The sequence below is a fragment of the Panthera leo genome, chromosome A2, assembly GCF_018350215.1.
Source record: "Panthera leo isolate Ple1 chromosome A2, P.leo_Ple1_pat1.1, whole genome shotgun sequence".
NCBI lineage: Eukaryota > Metazoa > Chordata > Mammalia > Carnivora > Felidae > Panthera > Panthera leo.
This window is the reverse complement of record NC_056680.1, coordinates 10,751,262-10,772,500: the sequence shown is the minus strand read 5'-3', so window position 1 is coordinate 10,772,500 and position 21,239 is coordinate 10,751,262. Positions and strand designations below refer to the sequence as shown.

At 42.4% G+C, this 21,239-nt stretch overlaps 2 protein-coding genes across 2 annotated transcripts in view; both read left to right on the top strand.

Moving 5' to 3' along the window:
- LOC122213082 (olfactory receptor-like protein OLF4) overlaps positions 1 to 2,613 on the top strand; it is a 4,392-nt gene extending 1,779 nt beyond the window's left edge. The window contains exon 2 of the mRNA XM_042927289.1: positions 1,629 to 2,613. Within this exon, the coding sequence (XP_042783223.1) occupies positions 1,645 to 2,613 (969 nt within the window). The 5' untranslated portion in view covers positions 1,629 to 1,644. The remainder of the gene's footprint in view (positions 1 to 1,628) is intronic.
- An 8,966-nt stretch (positions 2,614 to 11,579) lies between these two features.
- Positions 11,580 to 12,569, top strand: LOC122213081 (olfactory receptor-like protein OLF4). Its single transcript, XM_042927288.1, has one exon. It carries the CDS (start codon positions 11,580 to 11,582, stop codon positions 12,567 to 12,569), a length of 990 nt encoding a protein of 329 aa, XP_042783222.1.
- The last annotated feature ends 8,670 nt before the right edge of the window (positions 12,570 to 21,239 follow it).

Sequence of the window (21,239 nt, the reverse complement as noted above, 5' to 3'; positions counted from 1 at the left end):
TGAAAAGTGCCACATAAGAAGAGGGAGAAAGGAGCTAACCTCATCCCCTATCAATCACGTAGAAATGAATTAGTCATATAATGATGCAGGAAGTACAGGAAAATGTCTTCTAGGCTTGATATAAAAATGCCTGACTTTGATTATATTGGTTTATCCCTTTGCTCGTTTTTCTTGATGTATAATATAAACGGATATGTTAACATTTATATCTATTTATATTTTTATCTATATAGTTTTGTACAAGTACACCATGAATATATCACTATCTGTCTTTTAAACAAGTTTGTTTCATTCTCGTATTATTTTTGCTGGGCATCAGGGGATGTAACCAGGGGAGAAGCAAGGGAGACATTTCTTCCTCACAGTCTCTCAGGGACCACCCCAGCTTATGAGATCATTGCTCTCCCTCATCGATTTCATTCCCTCTGTATCTCACCCTCTGTCTCTTTCATTTATTGAGCAGACTTTGTTACTCTGGTGTAAATCACAGCGGAAAATTAACATTCCAGTATGGAGCTCCATGGTGATTGGTCCAGGGGAGGCTTAAGAATTAGCATTTCTGGGAACCATTTCTACACTTTGCAGGGGAAAGATGGCTGATCGGGTCTCCTTGGGTTGTATCCATTCCCAGCATAACCAAGAATGTGGGGGCTGTGAGGACAGGGAAATTCACAACCCAGAAGACCACGGTGTCTTGTGCATGTGTGACTCGTAGAGGGTGAGCAGTCCTCACAACAGGGGCCAGGACTCCTCAATCCCAAAGTGACACCATACACGGGCCAGAACTCAGTCAAGAGCAGGCACCAAGACGGGGATCTGTGTCAATTCATGGGATGGCTTTGCAGCACGATGAATACCGAGGGAGGGGCAGTGTGGACAAGGACGGCCCTGTGCCTTGAGGTCACAGCTGTCGCAGAGAGGCCACATCCCTCCTCACATGTGTGTCAGAGTCTGTCATCAGTGCCCCTCAAGATCATTCCCCTTGCAGCGCTGGCTTTGCTTTTTCGCTTGAACGTTTGAAACAAGTACCTTCCTCAGGGCCTTTGCTCTGGCCATTCCCTCTGCCAGCCACACCCTTCCCCCAGAATCCTGTGTCTATGTCTCTGTCTTACATGACATCTGTGTTCCAATGCCACCTGTGTACAGAATTTGCCTAAATGCCATTAAAATAAAATGCCCTATTTGCTCTCTGCTTTATCCGTTTTCCATTTCTTCACAGCACACCTCACCATCAAAAAGGTGAGATAATCAAAAGATAATTGTATCAAAAGATAGTTGTATAATTATCTTCTTTGCTTACATATTTTTTCTCCATCGCTGTAGGGATTTTTGTTCTTCAGCGCTCTATACTCATTGCCTAGATAGTGCCTGAAACCTGGCCAGCACTCAATTTATATTCTTGAACACTTGAAGCATTTCTCAGAAAAAGTATAAAATACATGATTTTTTAGGAAAGAAGCTGATGACAATAAAAATATATCAGATGTGGCAGCGATGATTCCCTAAAGGGGACCATACCCGTACACAACATATTAAAAGGAATTTCTGGCCTGCAAAATAAAAAAACAGTAGCATTTCAATTTTGTGAGTAATACAAATTTGTGTTATTTTATTTCCCTCTTTCCCAGAAGTCACCTCCACCACATGGAGCCAAGCAATGAAACACAAATTTCAAAGTTTCTTCTTCTGGGATTTTCAGAGGAACCAGGACTGCAGCCCCTCATATTTGGGCTTTTCCTCTCCATGTACCTGATCACTGTGATTGGGAACCTGCTCATCATCTTGGCCATCAGCACAGACCCCAACCTCCACACGCCCATGTACTTCTTCCTGGCCAACCTGTCCTTTGTAGACATCTGCTTCACGTCCACCACCGTCCCGAAGATGCTGGTGAACATCCAGACGCAGAGCAAAGTCATAACCTATGCAGGCTGTATCACACAGATTTATTTTCTCATACTCTTTGCTGTGTTGGACATCTTTCTCCTGAGTATGATGGCCTATGACCGGTTTGTGGCCATCTGTCACCCCCTGCACTACACGATCATCATGAACGCCCAGCTCTGTGGGCTGCTGGTTCTGGTGTCCTGGATCACATGTGTCCTGCATTCCCTGTTACAAAGTTTAATGATGTTGCGGCTGTCGTTCTGTACACACTTGCATATCCCCCACTTTTTCTGTGAACTTAATCAGATGCTCCAACTGGCCTGTTCTGATACCTTTCTTAATAACGTGGTGATGTATTTTGCAGCTGTCCTATTAGCTGCTGGTCCTTTTGCTGGGATCCTTTACTCTTATTCCAAGATAGTTTCCTCCATACATGGGATCTCATCAGCTGAGGGAAAGTGTAAAGCATTTTCCACCTGTGCATCTCACCTATCAGTTGTCTCCTTATTTTATTGTACGATGCTCGGCGTGTACCTGAGCTCTGCTGCTACCCACAGCTCACGGTCAAGTGCCACAGCCTCGGTGATGTACACGGTGGTCACGCCCATGCTGAACCCCTTCATCTACAGCCTGAGGAACAAAGACATGAAAAGGGCTCTGAAAGCATTCTTTGGGAAGGAGACCCTTCCATGGCCAATCGTCATAAGATTGAAGAAGTGCCTCTGATTGCAGGGGTCAAAGCCTCTGGGTCAGAGATTGTGGTCTTTATTCAGACTGTAGATGTAGTATTCCTCTTCCCGTTTATTTCCTTGTCCTCAACTTCCATATGCCATGTATGTAAGTCACTCTATGAAGCTCTGCTCTCTCTGATATCCTACAGATTTTTCCCTTGTATTTCCCACTTTCTGAATTTTATTTCCAACCATGGATCTGAAATTTTTGGAAATGTTCATTTACCTTGAGGCAACATAGACGTTTTTAAAAAATAATCTTTCTCAAACAACTGCGTCACACCAAATCATTTTTCTTTCATACGTGTTTTTTTAATGCCACGATTACCACTGGTTAGCTCTCTGTAGGTCTTAGGATTGGCGGGCGGAATTGGGTGGGTGATGGGCTAAATGGGCAATGGGCATTAGGGAGGGCACGTGTTGGCGTGAGCACTGGGTGTTGTATGTAAGTGATGAATCACTAAATTCTACTCCTGACACCAACACTACACTACATGTTCACTAACTAGAATTTAAATAAAAACTTGAAACAGACAAACAAAAAGAACTGTCATGATTGATACGCCACCTACGGAAACAACCACACTTTATGACAAATATATATGATTTTAAAGTAGAACAATATCTGAGGCTACATTTTTTCGCTTATATGTCTGAAGCTCCTTTGTATATCAGTATCTTAACTGCTCTTCTTAATAGTGGACACTTAATATATTAATGTGTCTTCTAGATCGGTTTTATTCTCCTCATTAGGATCCTAGTCTCTTAGTACCTTGTTGTCCACAATGTGCATGATAGTCACTACCTTACTCAAGTGTTCACCAAATACGCGTCTCCAAAAGAAGTCTTCATGGAACAACAAACTTAGATAGATTGACTTTAGAATATGATCTGAGACTCTAGATGCCCTTTAATATGATGAAGCAAAATTTTATTTTATTTTTTTTTCAATTTAAATTTTAGTTAATATACCCTGCAATATTGGTTTCAGGAGTGAATTCCGTGATTCATCACTTACATACAACATCGAGCGCCCATCCCAATGAAGCGGAGTTTTAAATCGCACATTGTGCTCTTTAAAATATTTATTCTTCATGCTGTACGTCTATGCATTGGAGTATGGAGGATTGGTGGCCATGTGTAAGGGGGCTTATCCAAACGGGGGAAGGACTCATTGACATTTTTCTATTTTTATTGAATTATCTCCTTGTTTCTTCCTGAAATCTTTACACTGCCTTTGGTATGACTGCTTTCATTGTTGTAAAAGAAATATATCACCCTTCCTTCTAAATTTTGTCATAACCATGAAAGAGGTGTCGAATGGTCATTATCCTCCATTATACATGTTTCTCAGGCTCAGGATTCTATTCATCTTTTATGTTCAAGGGATGACATAAGAGAGAGCTTGCATTCCTGTCTGGTCATGTGAATCAGGGACACCAGTTTTCCAACACAATAATGCATACATTTTCAATCTTTCCTGGCTATGGGGAAATGAACCTCAATGAGAGGTAGTTGTTTTGTTGTTTTTGTTCTTGTTGTTTGTTTGTTTGTTTCTTTTTCAGAGAGAGAGAGAGAGAGAGAGAGGGAGAGGGAGAGGGGGAGTGAGCAGGAGAGAGGGGAAGAGGCAGAGAGGGAAACAGAGATAGAATCTTAAGCAGGCTCCAAGTTGAACAGGGCTTGATCTCATGACTGTGAGATCACAACCTGAGCCAAAATCAAGAGTTGGAGACTCGACCGACTGAGCCACTAAGGTGCTTCTCAGTGAGAGGTTTTCTATGCAGTTGTCTGAACTAAACTGAAATAACAGAGATACCATGAATGCAGGCTTCAAATATAAGAATAAATACCAAGAACAGTCAGCAGCAGATTATGATAATTGTCCTTACTTCTGTTCACTGTGATCATTGAATCAGTTAGCCGTTGCTGCATAACAAGCCATTTAAAAGAAAATGATTTAATGTAATGTTTTTATTACCAAATGATATTGTATGTTGGGGATTGTTCTGAGCTGTGCTTATCTCCTCGTGAGTCTATAGTGAGCTGTGAGACTCTACACTGTTTCTTTTCTTTTTTTTAAATTTTTTTCTTAAAGTTTATTTATTTTTGAGAGAGGCAGAGACAGGATGCGAGTGGGTTATGGGCAGAAAGAGAGAGGGAGACACAGAATCCGAAGCAGGCTCCAGGCTCTGAGCTGGCAGCACCGAGCCTGACACAGGGCTTGAACCCACAAGCTGTGAGGTCATGACCAGAGCCGAAGTTGGACATTCAACCGACTGAGCCACTCAGGCGCCCCGACTCTACATTGTTCCTAAGGCTCATCCATGATGTCATGTGTGACCATGGGGCACTTCTCTTCTGAACAAGTATATGATCAGTTAACTCGATTTCTGAGTGCATTTTTATCTTCTGTTTTACAGGGAAAAAAAGAATATCAAAAGTGAATGATTTTAATTTACATCTACTGTTCCTATATTCATATATGACACTTGCTTTCTTCCTACTGAGAAGAAAAAACTCCTGTCACGACTCAGTATGAATCAGCTACCTCTGCTCTATATTTCACACCGATCGGTACGCTGCTAGATTTTTTTCCCTTCTAACTAATTTAGTGGGGGTACAATCATGTGCTATAAACTGCATCTATTCGGAACGTATGACTTGATGAATTAAGGGAGCCACACAAAAACTAAAGTACCTACTGCACGTTCCTATTTGATGTTCTTCAAGAAAATGCACAATCTTGATGACTTCTTATTCCAATTGTTAAAATGTAATCTCCCTGGGCCTCAGCTTCTTTATTTCCGAAAGTAACTTGGGACCGTAAACGTAACTTCAAATGGATGTTGCAAGAAATAAATGAGGTGTGTGGACATATTTCGTTGAGTCCGAAGAAAATGCTCAGCTGTAAAGTTGTATGTATGCATATATGTGTGTTTCTCTGTATACATTTTTATTTCAAATAAACACACCTACACATGGGTACCCCAACACAGAATCATTTTTAAAAATATTATTATCTCAGTGTACTTGGCACACAACGTTACACGAGTTTCATGTGTACGACGGAGAGATTCAACTTCTCCGTACATTATGCGGTGCTCAACACAAAGGCAGCTGCTGGCTGTCAGCCTACCAGGCCATTGCCATATCATTGACTATATTCTGTCTGCTGTGCCTTTGATTTCTGTGACTCATTTATTCCACAACTGGAAGCCTGTACCTCCCACTGCCCTTCACCCATCCTCCCCACCCCCCTCTGACAACCACGAGTTTATTCTCTATATTTATGGATTGGATTCTGCTGTTCTGTGTGCTTGTTTATTCATTTTAAGCAGACTCAGTGGGGCACCTGAGTGGCTCAGTTGGCTGAATGTCTGACTCTTGATTTCCCCGGGGTCGTAGAATTGGGTTCCCCGCCACACTGAGCATGGAAGTTGCTTAGGATTCTCTCTCCCTTTCTCTCTCTCTCTCTCTCTCCCTCAATCTCTCCCTCTGCCCCTCCTCCACTCACACATGCTCTTACTCTCAAACAAAAATTTAAAAAATGAACACAGACTCATTTATGACCTCTTATTTTATGTTGAAAGGAAATGAGTGAAATTTGAAGAGTGTTGATATAAAAAGAATAAATGTTTGAGTTAATATGCAATTGAAGAATGTAGACATGTAGCCACAACAATTTAGTATAAACAATAGACATACATTCAAATGATGAATTACTTTTCTTCTGCTAATGCGTCAAAGACAATAAAATCTGGAGCACGTTTGTATTTATGCACTGAGAAATTCTCTACCAGCTAAAGAGGACGAATATCTCCAAATTGATTTTAAAATTCTTCTACTTAAAGATGGGATTACAACACAAAATGCCTTTACCCAGGGGGAGCTATAGTGAAGAAAAGGAGAAGCTTAGTCTCAGGTTCTTAACAAAATTTTATTGGACAAATGTTTGTGTTCAAGTCCTAATGCTAATGTACAATGACTACATTAGTGTTTGAAAACACATGTATGCTCTTACAATTCTGGGGCTCAAAAGCCTGAAGTCGTTCTCATGGGTCTGAAAGGAAGATGTTTGCAAGGCTTGGTTCCTTCTGGAAGCTACAGGGAAGAATCTGTTTACTTTTCTATCCCAAGCTCATATCATAGTGCAAAATATGATCTAAATATATTTTATATATTTTATATAACTGACAAATGCTTCACACAGAGGGGCTACATGGCAGCTGTTAACTTGTGACATATTATGGAATTCCTAAATGTTTGGAAAATGTGTCATGAAGCTGAGGTACGTAGTGCTTGGGGTTCATATCAAAGGAACTCGTTGAAAAGGAAATAGGAATGTTCCATAGATAGCGGAGCTGTGTCTCCACCACAAGCCAAGTGTTTGGACACCCAAGGCATCTAATCCACAAAGATTGTTCAGTTCTAGACTTGGGGGAAAAGCTGAAATCAGGGTTGGGATGAGATGCGGGGATGTCTGCCCTCTGGGAGGAGCAGAGTTCAAGAGGAAGGAGTGATTAACACTGGGGTCACAGTCTATTGGGAATATGGAATCTCCAAACATCTTTCCTTTGTCTCCAGACCAGTGTCCTCCAGGGAAATCATGTGCTGTAGGTTGGAGAGGCAGGAGGGGAACGTGCCTCATGAACACACAGAGGAAACTATAAATATCTCCTGTGTGCCGTCCCTCTGCCTGTGCAACCTTGGGCTGATGGGACCTGGTTGTTGCTTCTGGAGTCTGAAGCTTGGCTGGGAGACTCATGCTAGCCTCCGTCCTGTCGTCTTGTGTGGGGACAGAGTTTAGTCGCCACCAATAACCATCGAGAGGGAATTCAGATAGCCACAAGGAGACCTCTCCCTCAGAGCTCCCATCCAGGTGAGTCTGAGACCCAGCAGGATCTTCAGGAAAAGATTAGGGAGAATCAAAGCCAGGTGCATTTACCTAAGGTCACCACACAGCCACCAGCCTAGCCCAGAACCTGGAGATCTCTATGGTCATTTGCTTGCCTGATTACTTAATGACCTCGTGGATGATGTTACAGAAAGGATTGCACATTGAACTCAGCCACACATGGGTGATTGTTGCCAGTGACGTGATGGGAGGGGAGGCAGGAAATACTTCCAGTAAAAGTAGAACGGGTCCAATGAGTTTTGCAGTTGAAGGGAGTAGGAAAATTAGGGATGGAGGGATGCGCAGTGAAGTCAGGACATTTCTTTTTTGTCTGTAAATGAGGCATCCTGGGGGGTGCCTCGGTGGCTCAGTGGGTTAAGCTGCAAACTCTTGATTTCGGGTCAGGTCATGATCTTATGGTTTGTGAGATGGAGCCCTGCATCGGGCTCTGGCTGACAGCTCAGAGACTGGAACCTGCTTTGGATTCTGTGTCTCTCTCCCTCTCTGCCTCTCCCCCGTTCACACACCCCGTCTCAAAATAAATAACAAAACATTAAACAAATGGGGCATACTGGGCTACGTTTCCATATTGATGAGACATATCTAGACCAATTACTGCTTGCATATACGACCTTGCAACATTAATTCATGAGACATATATTTTCACAGCGTGCTCTTGCTCTGGGTGTTCGTATGACCGCCATGATGTGATAAGTAAAAACTATGGTTACCTAGCTTTGCTTTGCATTGATTCATTATCTACGAAGTTGACTATATTTGTGGGTTAGTTATTCCTTGGTTGCCTCATTTATGCATTGTCTCTAACGGGTCTTTGCATGTGTACAGGGGAGTCGGGGAGGTGCTACTTCCATTTCTGATTGCATTCTTTCTAAAAAGGAAGTGGATGGGGTGTTCGGTGTTATTTTCCCCACTTTGCCGTTTACCATTGAGTTCTACTGTGTACATCTAGACATATACGCACTGTGACATAGACAGATAGGACTGTGTTCATTAGTAATATGGGGTCAAATCTGTCACTCGGTTATACTGTGTCTCTCTTGTTATTTATTTATTTATTTATTTATTTATTTGCCTGACTTCATTATCCTATACTGAGCTGTCACTAATACTCTTCACTTGCAAATTCTTGCTATAAACAAAAAGGAGTATACGTGGTATTTTGTACATTGCTCACAAATCACTGTCTATACACATTTCCACGTGCCTTCCCATCTCTGTTATTCCCTGCAGTTCCTTTTGGCCCTTTGTGAAAAGGTCTATTTCTGGAAGTTGCGTTATCTCTGACTACCACGGCTTCTTTACATTTGACTGAAGATCACCTTTACCCTCCATAAGCATATTTGAATCCATGTATCCTTATAAGAAAATATTTAGCATTTAGGTACGGCCCCTTCCCCGGTGATAAAGGTGATTCTATCGCATTCTTTTCTTTCCACGTGTTTGGAAGTGTGATCTGAAATCAGTGACCACCTCGATACCACGAAATCATTTTATGCCTTTTGAGAGTCGCTTTTAGATTCTCACATAATTTCGTTTCACACAGTTGTTTTGAAACTTGCCCTAATTTCACTCCTCCTGGAAGTCTTTATTCGTGAGGTTCTCATAAAGCTTCTCTTCCTGTCTTAGGCGCACGTACGCATTCATAACCAGACGGATGAATGAATGGCGGGCTGTGGGCGACATAAACGCTCTTTAGGTTTTAGGGTAGTCTTTTCTTCTACCTGCGTCCACTCTTCCTTCTTCCTCAAAACTACCTCATGGACTTGTCTCCAACCGACTAGGGAAAGGCTGATTCTTTATTTCAATGTCTGCATAATATTTCATGATACGGCTGTGCTACTCACACTTCGAAAGCTTTTCCTAGCTTTTCTCGACGCATTGCTATTATGACAATTCTACAAAAATATTTTGAGATTGTTATGTGAAAAATCTGGTTCTCCACTGGAGGAAACACTGTCCCTCAGACGGACACGACTTATTTGGGTGTCACATGGTGGGGGGGGGGGGGCTCAGGAAGGGCTAGGGATGCTCTAAACACGTTCAAAGCCCAGGACACACAGCACAGAGACCAGTCTGGATCGGAACGTCAAGGGTGCCGAGACTGAGAATCTCTGAGTTAAAGAATATCTGTGTTTTCACATTTGTAGCTGTCTTCAGGTTGTTTTCTCAACATCGCAGTGGTTCCCATTCCTCCCAGAAAAATTAGAGATACTCTTTTTTCTACCTGTTTAAAAATTTCAACCCAGTCAGCTCGAGAGATCTTGTTTTCTTCAACCGTTACTGAATTTGAGCCAATATGTACATATTTGATCACCAGGTTCATTGTTACATGTCTATTGTTATTATATGTCCATAAAGTCTATGCCTATTCCGCAGCTAGCAGCATTTCAAATGAAGTTCACAGATTACCGTTGATTGCCTTGGGTTGGATATTATGTCCACAAAATGATTTAAATTTTATATAGCTAAATATATCTATCTTCTTACTTCTGATTTTCCTGTCTTAATTACAATGATTTTGCTCACCTGTGGCTTGTATCTGCGTTTTTATGCACATTCACTGAAAATGTACTGTTTCCATTTACTTCAAGATCTCTAATCCCTCTGAATTAAGATGTGCATACTTGGGAACTTTTATTTTCTTTCAGATGGATAGCCACCTGTGCCAGCCTTTAGGAAACAACCGTCACCAACTAAATTGGAATACAGTGGTGCCTGGGTGGCTCAGTCCGTTGAGCATCTGACTCTTGCTTTCGACGCAGGTCATGATCTCATGGTTCGTGAGATCAAACCATGCATCAGTCTCCATGCCGAGCATGGAGCCTGCATGGGATTTTGTGTATTATCAAAGGCTGATGGGTGTGCGTCTGACTTCGGCTCAGGTCATGATCTCGCGGTCTGTGAGTTCGAGCCCCGCGTCGGGCTCTGTGCTGACATCTCGGAGCCTGGAGCCTGCTGCGGATTCTGTGTCTCCCTCTCTCTCCTCCCCTCCCCCACTCACGCTCTCTCTCTCTCTCTCTCTCTGAATAATAAATAAACATTAAAAACTTCAAATACAGGAAAGAAAATGAACACGCCAGTCTGACTTGTCAATGTTATTTCTTCACGGGACGCTTGTTCATTGGAATTCAGGTAACATTTTACATTGTTTAGGGGAATGATTATGGATCTGGCCAGCTTGAGTTATACTCCCTCCAAACTTAATCACGGGGGCTGGGGGTGAGAAGTCATGGTAAGAGCACAGCCAGAGAAATAATCATTTGTGGTCTGTGTGTGTATGTGTGTGTGTGTGTGTGCTTTTTGGAGTGGGATTCATCCTCAGAACAGGGGTACACGGTCTAATATGTTCTAAGGTGAATACAGAAGCCAGAACTCAATCAACACACAGTACTCAGGAGGGCTCGATGTCAATTTACAGGAGACTTCGCAAGTAGAGTCTAAAATACAAGCAGCACATAGTGTGGGTGAGTGACTCTGTTTTCTTGCGGGTTAACCAGCAGCGCCCATTTCCTTGAAATTGCCTCACACCGTCTCTGATTTCCCTCCTGTTCACTCCCCTTCCTACACATGCTTCCTGTTTGGGACCCAAATAGCTCAAAGTAGGATCATCCTCGGGCCTTAGCAGAGGCCATTCCCTCAGCCAGCACACACTTCCCCAGACATGCTCGTGGCTCCCGCCTTCCTTTCCCTGAGGTCTCCGTTCAGATGTCGCCTTGTTCAGTGTTCTTGACTGAACACCAATTACAAAATAACACTTGTATCCACACTCTCCTTTATACCTCCTCTTGTTCTCTTCACAGCACTTGACACCCTCTGATGTCCTACTGATATTTTTATTTCCTTCTGTTCATTCTCCATCACTGGATTATACTGGCTTTTGATTTCCTGGACTCATTGCCTAGACAATGCCTGGAATATGTTTGACCCTCACTACAACTTCTTGACAGCAAAATATAAATCGTAGCATTGCAACAATGTGAGTGATGCTGTTCAGGTGAAAATTAATGATGTCTCCCATCGTCTTTCCTCATGGTCAGTGCAACCTCATGGAACCAGGAAATGATACACGGATATCAGAATTTCTGCTTCTGGGATTTTCAGAGGGTCCAGAACTGCAGCCCCTCATATTTGGGCTTTTCCTCTCCATGTACCTGATCACTGTGTTTGGCAACCTGCTCATCCTCCTGGCCGTCAGCTCTGACTCCCACCTCCACACGCCCATGTACTTCTTCCTGGCCAACCTGTCCTTTGTAGACATCTGCTTCACATCCACCACCGTCCCGAAGATGCTCTGGAACATCCAGACCCAGAGCAAAGTCATAACCTATGAGGACTGCATCACACAGGTGAACTTTTTCATAATCTTTTCAGGATTGGACATCTGTCTCCTGGCCATTATGGCTTATGACAGGTTTGTGGCCATCTGTCACCCCCTGCAATACACGGTCATCATGAGCCCCCGGCTCTGTGCACTGCTGGTCTTGGTGTCCTGGATCACGAGTGTCCTGCATTCCTTGTTGCAAACTTCAATGGTGTTGCGTCTGTCCTTCTGTACAGGCTTGGAAATCCCCCATTTTTCCTGTGAACTCAATCAGATGATCCAACTTGCCTGTTCTGACACCTTTCTTAATAACTTGGTGATGTATTTTGCAGCTATCTTAGTGGGTGGTGGTCCTTTCATTGGGATCCTTTACTCTTACTCCAAGATACTTTCCTCCATACGTGGGATCTCATCAGCTCAGGGCAAGTATAAAGCATTTTCCACCTGTGCATCTCACCTCTCGGTTGTCTCCTTATTTTATTGTACGGGCCTCGGAGTGTACCTCAGCTCTGCTGCTACCCAGGGCTCCCACTCAAGTGCCACAGCCTCGGTGATGTACACGGTGGTCACGCCCATGCTGAACCCCTTCATCTACAGCCTGAGGAACAAAGATATAAAGGGGGCTCTGAAGAGATTCTCTGCTATGGCAGTTAGAAAAGGTCCAATTGTCCTGTGGTTGAAGAATTTCCCAGGATTGCAAGCCTCAAAGTCTTAGCTCAGAAATTGTGTTTTGTTTTTTTAAGCAGATTGTAGACATAGAGTTTGTGTCTCTCATTTATTTCCTGGAATTTTTATTTTTTCAACCACTCAGTACAATTTAGTTCCTCATTTTAGTAAGTTTTTCCCTCTCTGTGATCCAACCTTTTTCCCTTCATCTTTTTCTTTTATTTCTAAATTGATTCGCAAGCTGTGATAGAAAATTAGGAGTTCTCATTTGTCTCATGGAACTGCCTGGATTCCTTAAGAATAATTTCTTCACAGGGGCACCTGGGTGGCTCAGTCGGTTAAGCATCTGACTTCGGCTCAGGTTCCTGGTGCCCGAGTTCGAGCCCCGCATTGGGCTCTGTGCTGATAGCTCAGAGCATGGAGCCTGTTTCAGATTTGTGTCTCTCCCTTTGTCTCTGCCCTCCCCCCCACTCATGTTTTGCCTCTGTCTCTCTCCCTTAAAAAATAAAAAAATATATTAAAAAATTTTTAAAGAAAAAAGAATAATTTCTTCACCAATGACAGAATCACTCCACATAATAATGTTTTTAGTTTTACTAAAAGAATAGTGATTTGTTACCTCTCTGTTGGAATAAATTCAATTTGGCAAATAGGCCATTTCTATTCTATTCTATTCTATTCTATTCTAACTCTGAGACCACAGTTTTTCATTTTGAGTCTGTCATTCCTTTGTTTATCACTGCCTTAACTGTTTTTCCTGATGAACATACCAGTGTGTTTCATACTGGGCCATTAGCTTTTTTCTCCGAATTAGGATTCTGTTCTTTTCTCAGGCTCTATGTCCCCAGTGCTTACATTAGTCACTGGCAAAACTGATTATCAAAAACTTGTCTACCAGTGGAGTCTACACGGAAACAGAAATTCAAATAAGTAGAATGACTTAATACGGCCTCGGAGTCAAAGATGACCTCGACTATGATAAAGCAAATTTAAATTCTCCTTTTTATTACTATGCTCTACATTTCTTCTCAAGCTGTACATCTCTCAATCAAGTATGGAATAGCAGTGGCAGTGTTTAAGGGGATTTATTCGCTGGGGTGAATGATTGGTTACTTATTGCCGTCAAAAGACTTATAAATAAAAACAATAAAATGGTCCTGAAAGAAATTAAAGAATACATAAATAAATGGGATGGCCTCCTGTGCTCATGCTTGGAAGATTTTTTATTTAATTTTAGGATGGTTTTTAAAATGTTTTCCAAGCATACCCCATTTTTGTTATTTTCAAATTATCATTGAATCTGTAGATCTTTGGGGTAGTATTGCCATCTTAACAACTTTAATTCTAACTTAAATTTCTCCTAACGAAGGACCACAGCTTTGCTCTCAGTCTGTTCTCCACATCCAGGACCCGCAGCATCAACACCACCAGGGAGCTTGTTAGAGAAGCAGGGTCCTCGGGGCCCCTGGAGACCTGAGGAATCAGAATTTGCATTTCAACTACAGTCCCTGGTGAATTGTGTGCACAGTGGAGAAACCTTAGTGTGGAACAGGTTTCCTCACCTTCTCGCCATTGACCCTTGGAGCTGGATAACTATTTTTGTCGGGTGCTGTCCTGTGGCTGATGGTATTCAGAAGCACCTCTTCAGACATGGACAGAAATCCCAAGAGCAACTCTGGTTGGGAACCACTTCCCAGAGTTTCAGAACCGGAAACATCCCGACATCATTGCAATGAAGATTACATGCTGATTGGTTTGGCCTTTGAGCAGAACATTGAATTCCTCTGAGCCCATTTCTACAATAGCAAATACAGCTCATGAAAGTACTACATCATAGATTGTACTTTTGTCAAAATTAAATCATAGAATCCCTTTAGTGTGCTAAGCTAGTCTATGCTGCAGAAAATCGAAATGTATCTCTTATAGTAAATAAATACTTCATCATGAGGGAGTAAATGATGACTCTTAAGTTGTGATCTAATAATGAAATTCCTAATTGTTTCTGCTAAACTATTACACAGCCAAAGAGGTTAGTACCCCAACTTTTTAAATTTTATTTATTGAAATTCAAGGATCCAAGAAGCTCAGAGGGTCCCCGAGGGACTGTGACAAACAGTAGTAACCTCCTCGCTTCTGGCAGCTTTGCACCCAACCACCTCACCTGATGCCCAGCAAAAACCATGTGAGAACACACTTACCTCCCCCCAAAGACGAAAGTGCCGATATCTTCCTAATGTCAAACACCTTACATATGGCGGGCCCAAGGGAAAAAATGAGCAAGGGGATAAGCCAACACTTCACAAAAGGAAGCGCACGTGATTGGCTGCCAGGTGCGCAGTTACAAGGTCGACCACGGAAGACTTTGCTTTCACGTGCCTCTTGCATCATTACTTGGGCAATTCGTCTTCATGGGGGCTGACAGCAGGTGAGGGCAGCCCTGTTATCCCTTTCGCTTTTTAATGTTTATTTCTTTCAGAGAGAGGGAGCACAAGCAGGAGAGGGAGGGTGAGAGAGAGAGAGCACAAAGCAGGGGAGGGACAGAGAGAGTCCCAAGCAGGCTCCATGCTGTGGGCACAGAGCCCAACATGGGGCTGGATCTCACGAACGGTGAGATCTGAGCTGAGCCGAATGCAAGAAGAGGTCTCTTAACCCACTGAGCCACCCAGGCGCTCGTCTCCCTTCCCTATGTGAGGTCCTCTCATTGATACTTTTGGACTCTGGGTATTGGTCTCTTTTTCACAAACCCAAGGGGCACCTCGAATCCTCATTCTGTATGTCAGCCAGTGGACAGAGGCTTCCCCAGACCATGCTCTGTAAATGCTCCCGACATCACGACAGTCCAGTTTTGTACCAAATAACTTGTTTCATATGATTATGCTTGACTGCATGATGCCATCCGTATATTTATATTTTTGTTCTCTGTCCTTGGTGCTACACAGAAACATACGCTAGTGAAGGGATTTCACCTTCTTTGTTCACTTTTGTTTTTGTCACAAATGTATGTGAATATATGGTTAGTATGAAAACCCCAAGGATATGAAAAATTATAGAATTTTTAAAATAAGGGATAATGAAACCAGGTGAAAATGACTAGTTTCCAAACAACTGTCCACAGCAAAATTATGTGAAAACTAAAAGCTAACTGAAATTGGCTCTAAAAAAGAAACTGTTAATGATATCAACATGGATTCATAATTAAACTGTCAATGGCATACACGCGAAAAAATGTAATATATAATGTTCCTACAATGCTCGGTTTGTATTTGTGGGATGACTCAGAAATTAGGTCTCAAAGTATAAGGACATTGACCATATGGCAAGGTTGTATTTCATTTCGTTGGAAAAGGTTGAATTGCTAAATAACATCTAGAATAAAGGGATGTCTAAACTAATACTGGCATCAGTGGATATCTATCTGGAAGAATATGAAACTGGTCCTCTCCCGCAGACACGTTACCAACATCAGAGGGATTGTGACCTCAGTGTAAGTGTAACCATACAATATAGCAGAACATCAAGGAAACTACATACAACATTCACAGGTGAGCAAAACCACTAAATAAAGCCATAATCTCAGAAGTAGGAATATAGATTTATTTAAATAAAATTAAAAAATTTTATGATCAAAATATGTTGCAAAAATCAATTGAGAAACAATGATCTCAGGAAATCGTTTGAAATGTTCATAATGTTTTAAAAATAAAAGAGAGAGAGACAGAAAATAACCTATGGGCATATAATAATAATAAAACCAATCAGAATGGTCATCAAACATATGACCTTGGCTGAAACTGAGGGATGGTTTAGGAAAATAACAAGAACTGTCTCTCACCCAGCAGCCTGGAAAAAAACTTACAGGACTGTTACACTGTTTGTGCTTGAAACTTTCAAATAGGAGCCAAAGGGTTATTCTGAATTTGTTGGCCTAAGAGTAAGTGTTACAAGGTTGAATGCAGAACCTGAAAGCAGCTGTATTAGGTACAGATACTGACATTCTTTCACCAGGAGTTTCCCAGTCTCTGCACCCATCCTGCCCAGAGCCTGCCCTGTGGTGGGGAGCGTCCTGTGCCCTGTAAGATGTTCAGAGCATCCGTGACCTCTGTGCGTGACCTCTCCAGCATGACAGACAAAGTGTCTCCAGACATTGATCAATGTCCCCTGGGGGACAAAATTATACTCCATTAGAAACACACATTGAATTTAACAATCTCAACATAGTTTTTCTAGCATGGCCATAATAGCAATTGAATGATATAGAATAAGAAAGATCTTCAAAAGTGTGAACGGCAGTCATTCGGGCGAAACTGACATTAGCACTGAATAAATACATTATAACTTAATTAAGCGAGCAAACACACAGACACAGTGATATGCTCTGGGCTAAATTGGATTGGCCCTCAGGAGATGACATTTAGTGTTCTCGACTTCCACTCTCTCTGACCCTCTCAGCCATGGACTACGAGGCTGAGTTGTCTGACAGGAAGGTCTCCTTGTGGAAGTCTGAATCCCTCCCTGGATGCTGAATTCCTCCCTGGATGCTAGATTATAGATCATTTTCTCCTCAATGGAGAAAGCAGGAAGGTCAGAGACGCATCAGCCCCCAGCCATTATTAGTACTCAGAACAAAGAGACGAAAACCACACCCACTCCTGTCTAAGGTTGCACACACTGACAGACAGGAGACTAGGAGGTATTTTCGGCACCCTGTATCTGCTCGTTAAGTACATGTCTCTCTTCTTACTCCAGCATGGCTCCCAAGTGGACAACCCTTTGGCACACAAAGGACATTTCTCTAATGACTCTCTGATCCCAAGAGACCAGTTTGGAAGTAGTAACTCCAGTTAGGTTTTTTGTTCTTCCTTTTCCATGAATGTGACCCCTTCCTGATGAGTCAACTCACAGCACCACTGTGAGTTACAGTTTCCTCCAGGTCTATGTATATGGGATCAATTCCTTGATTTCTCTTTCTGTTGCTTCATTATTGCTGTATAGAAATGCAACCGATTTCTGTACATTGATTTTATATCCTGCAAAAATTCTTAAGATACTAGCAAATTGAATTCAACAGTGTATCCAAAGAATTATTCTCCATGATCACATGGGATTCATTCCTGAGCTGCAAGTCTGGTTCAATGTTTGCAAATCGATGTGATACATCACATTAATAGAAGAAAGGACAAGAACCATATGATCCTGTCAGTGGATGCAGAAAAAGCATTCACCAGAATACAGAATCTTTCTTGATAAAAACCCTCAAGAAAGTCGGGATAGAAGGAACATACCTTAACACCATAAAAGCCGTACAAAAAAAGGCCCACAGCTACTATCACCCTCCATGGGAGAAGACTGAGAGCTTTCCCCCGAAGATCAGCAGCATGACGGGGATGTCCACTCTCACCGCTGCTGTGTAACATAGTGTTGGGAGTCCTAGCCTCAGCAATCAGACAACAAAATGAAGTAAAGGCATCCAAATTGGCAAAGATACTCTACGTGGAAAAGTCGAAAGACTCCACCACAAAACTGCTAGAGCTGACACATGAACGCAGCAAATTCTCAGGATGCTTGAATGTTTAGAAGTTACCTCGCATCACGGCACTGAGCCCTGCATCAGGGCTGACACTGTGGAACCTGCTTGGGATTCTCCCCATCTCTGCCCCTCCCCCATCTCTCTCTCTCTCTCTCCTTCTCTCTCTCTCTCAAAATAAATAAACTTAGAAAAGAAACTCTCCAGCAAAGCAGTTAGAGCTTATGTGACAGTATTACCATATACACAAATAGAAACTGGAAACATCTCCTGTTCATTTGCGTGTGGCTCCTTTAATTCACCAAAGCGCACACTTTACATAATGCAGGTTATAGTGTGTAATTACACTCCGATGATTTAATTCAGTGGAAAAAAATCGAATGGGGCATGGCTAAGGTTAGGATCTAGAGAACGGGTAGCTGATTCTCACTTAAGAGAGCTGGGAGATGGCACTTCTAATGGGGAAGGACGCCAAATGTTAATATGGATGTATGAACGATGGAATTACATTTAAGTAATTCACATAATAAAGCAGTTTGTTTCCATAAAGAAAAGATTAACCTCCATACGAGAACTGTATCTGACCATAAATTGGTTGAAGACAGAAGAGCACTACAGCCAAGCTCAACACCACGCATGAGCCTGAGAAACACAATGTAGAGATTCACACCTGACCCCAGACCCACGAGGAGCCCAGCAGAGATCAGAAACGTTCCCCTGCACATGATTCCATTTGATTGTACAGGTATTATGATACCTCATTTGACAAGGACCGCCTGTTATACAGCAGTAGCTGACTGACACAATAACCCAAGCGAGCGGACCTTAGACACTTAGAAGATGTGCTGATTTTTATTTGTGGCAAATGATCTGACGTTGAGGAGAGCACTCATGATCGTTCTGTGATTCAAGTTTATTTCCCACGACGTTACGAACAAGTGGGCTCCCTTCTGGGTAACTGGGAGAGTTTCAAGGACATGCACGTTGGTGCAGAAGAACTGGGGACCCTGAGCCACATGCCAGCAGGACACCCAGCTCTCGTGTGAAGCATCCTCTGGTCGTGCAGGTGAGAGAGATTTCAGAGAGGGACAGAGGCACGAAATGGGTGGGGCTGATACTGTTCATTTGCCATCATTTGTGACAAATACTGGGACAAGGAACCTATTTCATGCGACGGTAGGAAGACTCATGTAGTAGGTAGCATTGCAAAGCTTTCAGAAGAAACGGGAAGCGAATTCGGAGATAAAACAGAAGACACTAAGCAACCCCGTACCTCAGTGAACAAACCACCTCAGCTGCGGACAAAAGCCTCCATGCTTCAATAAATAGAGGCAGCGCATGAAAAAGAAATATTTTGCATAGGAACACAATGGGTGCTTTGCCTCCTCGGGTTTATGGTCTCCTCTGACACCAAGAACATATTAGATCAATGTGTTTATTCCAATTTGTCTTTCCATGTTGACTCCACGGGGAGGTACAGATTTGCTCATCAGTTTTTGCCAGTGGCTATGATAGGCCCCCGGACGCTGGGTTGAATAACAGAAAAACAACAACAACAACAACAACAGAGTCCAGTTATAAGACACAGAAGCCTGTTTGTACAGTCATTGCCTGACATTAGGCTTTTGATTTCTGAGGCATCCATTTCAAAGACCACCATTCATATTAACACATTGGCAGGCGTATGATTCAGTTACTATACAAACATGCAGGCCCCCCTCCCACAAATCCCCCCATCAGAAAGCCCTGGTAATCTAGGTAACAACTGTGAGTGACCCCGCTTTTCCCGTTCGGTGCCCACATTCCATTACTGGGCTTTTTGTCTGGTCTTTGCTGTTGTTATTTTTGAGTACTGGGGGATAATATTCTATTATTCCTTTTCTTTAACTGTTTACACGAGTGTAGTTGACACACGATGTTACCTTAGTTTCAGGTCTGCAATACAGTGATTCAACTTCTCTGTACTTTATGCGGGGCTCACACAGGTGTACTGACACCTGTCCCATTATACCCCTAGTACATCATCGATGACTATATTCCACACACTGTGTCTTCCATTCTCATTATTTATCATTCCATACCTCCATTCCCCCTCTCCTTGGCCCATTCGGCCCATCCTCCAACTCCACTCGTGTTTTAAATTCATCCATAAAAAACGAGCCCAGAAAAACATAGTCACTCCCCCCATGGACCCCCCAAGAGCCAGATCCTTCATAGTGCTCTCTTTCCTTCCCTGTTAAAGTCTCTCCCTCTCTGAGACCTCCTTGAATGGCCTTTGGGAATCCCATGTGCCCTCAGCGTTTGTGAGTAATGAACCTTGGGGTTTTAGAGTTCCCAGATGGGTGTTGTGGAGGGGTGCCTTGCAATCACAGTAGGTACCCCAAGGGCCACTGCAGTCACAGCATAGGCTCTGGTCAGGGAAATGTCTGTGGGAATGTTCATGGGCATAGGTGAGTGCCTGGGCTTTCCTACCTTAGACATCGATGTCAACAGGCTGACATTTAGCCTGTTCATTTTAAGGAACACTGTTAGAGTCCACATTCTCAGGAAGAGTAGTTAAGGTAATGATATAAAAAGATTGACAGACTCAAGGTGAACACTGTGGTTTTGTATTCTCCTGGACAACAGAATTATGTAAAGAGCTTAGTGGCCAACTGTAGTTTTCTTCCATATGAGGAATGATTATTCTTTTGGGAAATCTTGGGGAAATCTACTTGGCATGATAGAAGTCATTTGAAATGAAAATATTTTTAAGAAATCCAACTTCTGAAAAATACAATAGAAACGAGAGGGAGGCAAACCATAAGAGACTCTTAATGATAGGGAAGAAAGTGAAGGTTGCTGGAGGGAGGTGAGTGGGGGGATGAGTTAAACGTGTGATGGGCATGAACGAGGGCACTTGTAATGAGTGGTAGGTGTTGCAAGTAAATGATGAATCACTAAGTTCTACTCCTGAAACCAATACTACACTATATGTTAACTAACATGAATTTAAATAAAATCTTGAAAAGAAGAAGAAAAAGAAATCCAACTTTCCCATTGTAAGATACAGAAATTTCTAGGCCTTTGTGACCCAAGGATGGGGAAAACATTGGGAACATATGAAAATGGACAAAAGATAAACTGTACATCAGACAGAGCAGAAGCTTAATAAAATGATTTACTTAAATGTATAGAGAAGTTGAAATCAAACAA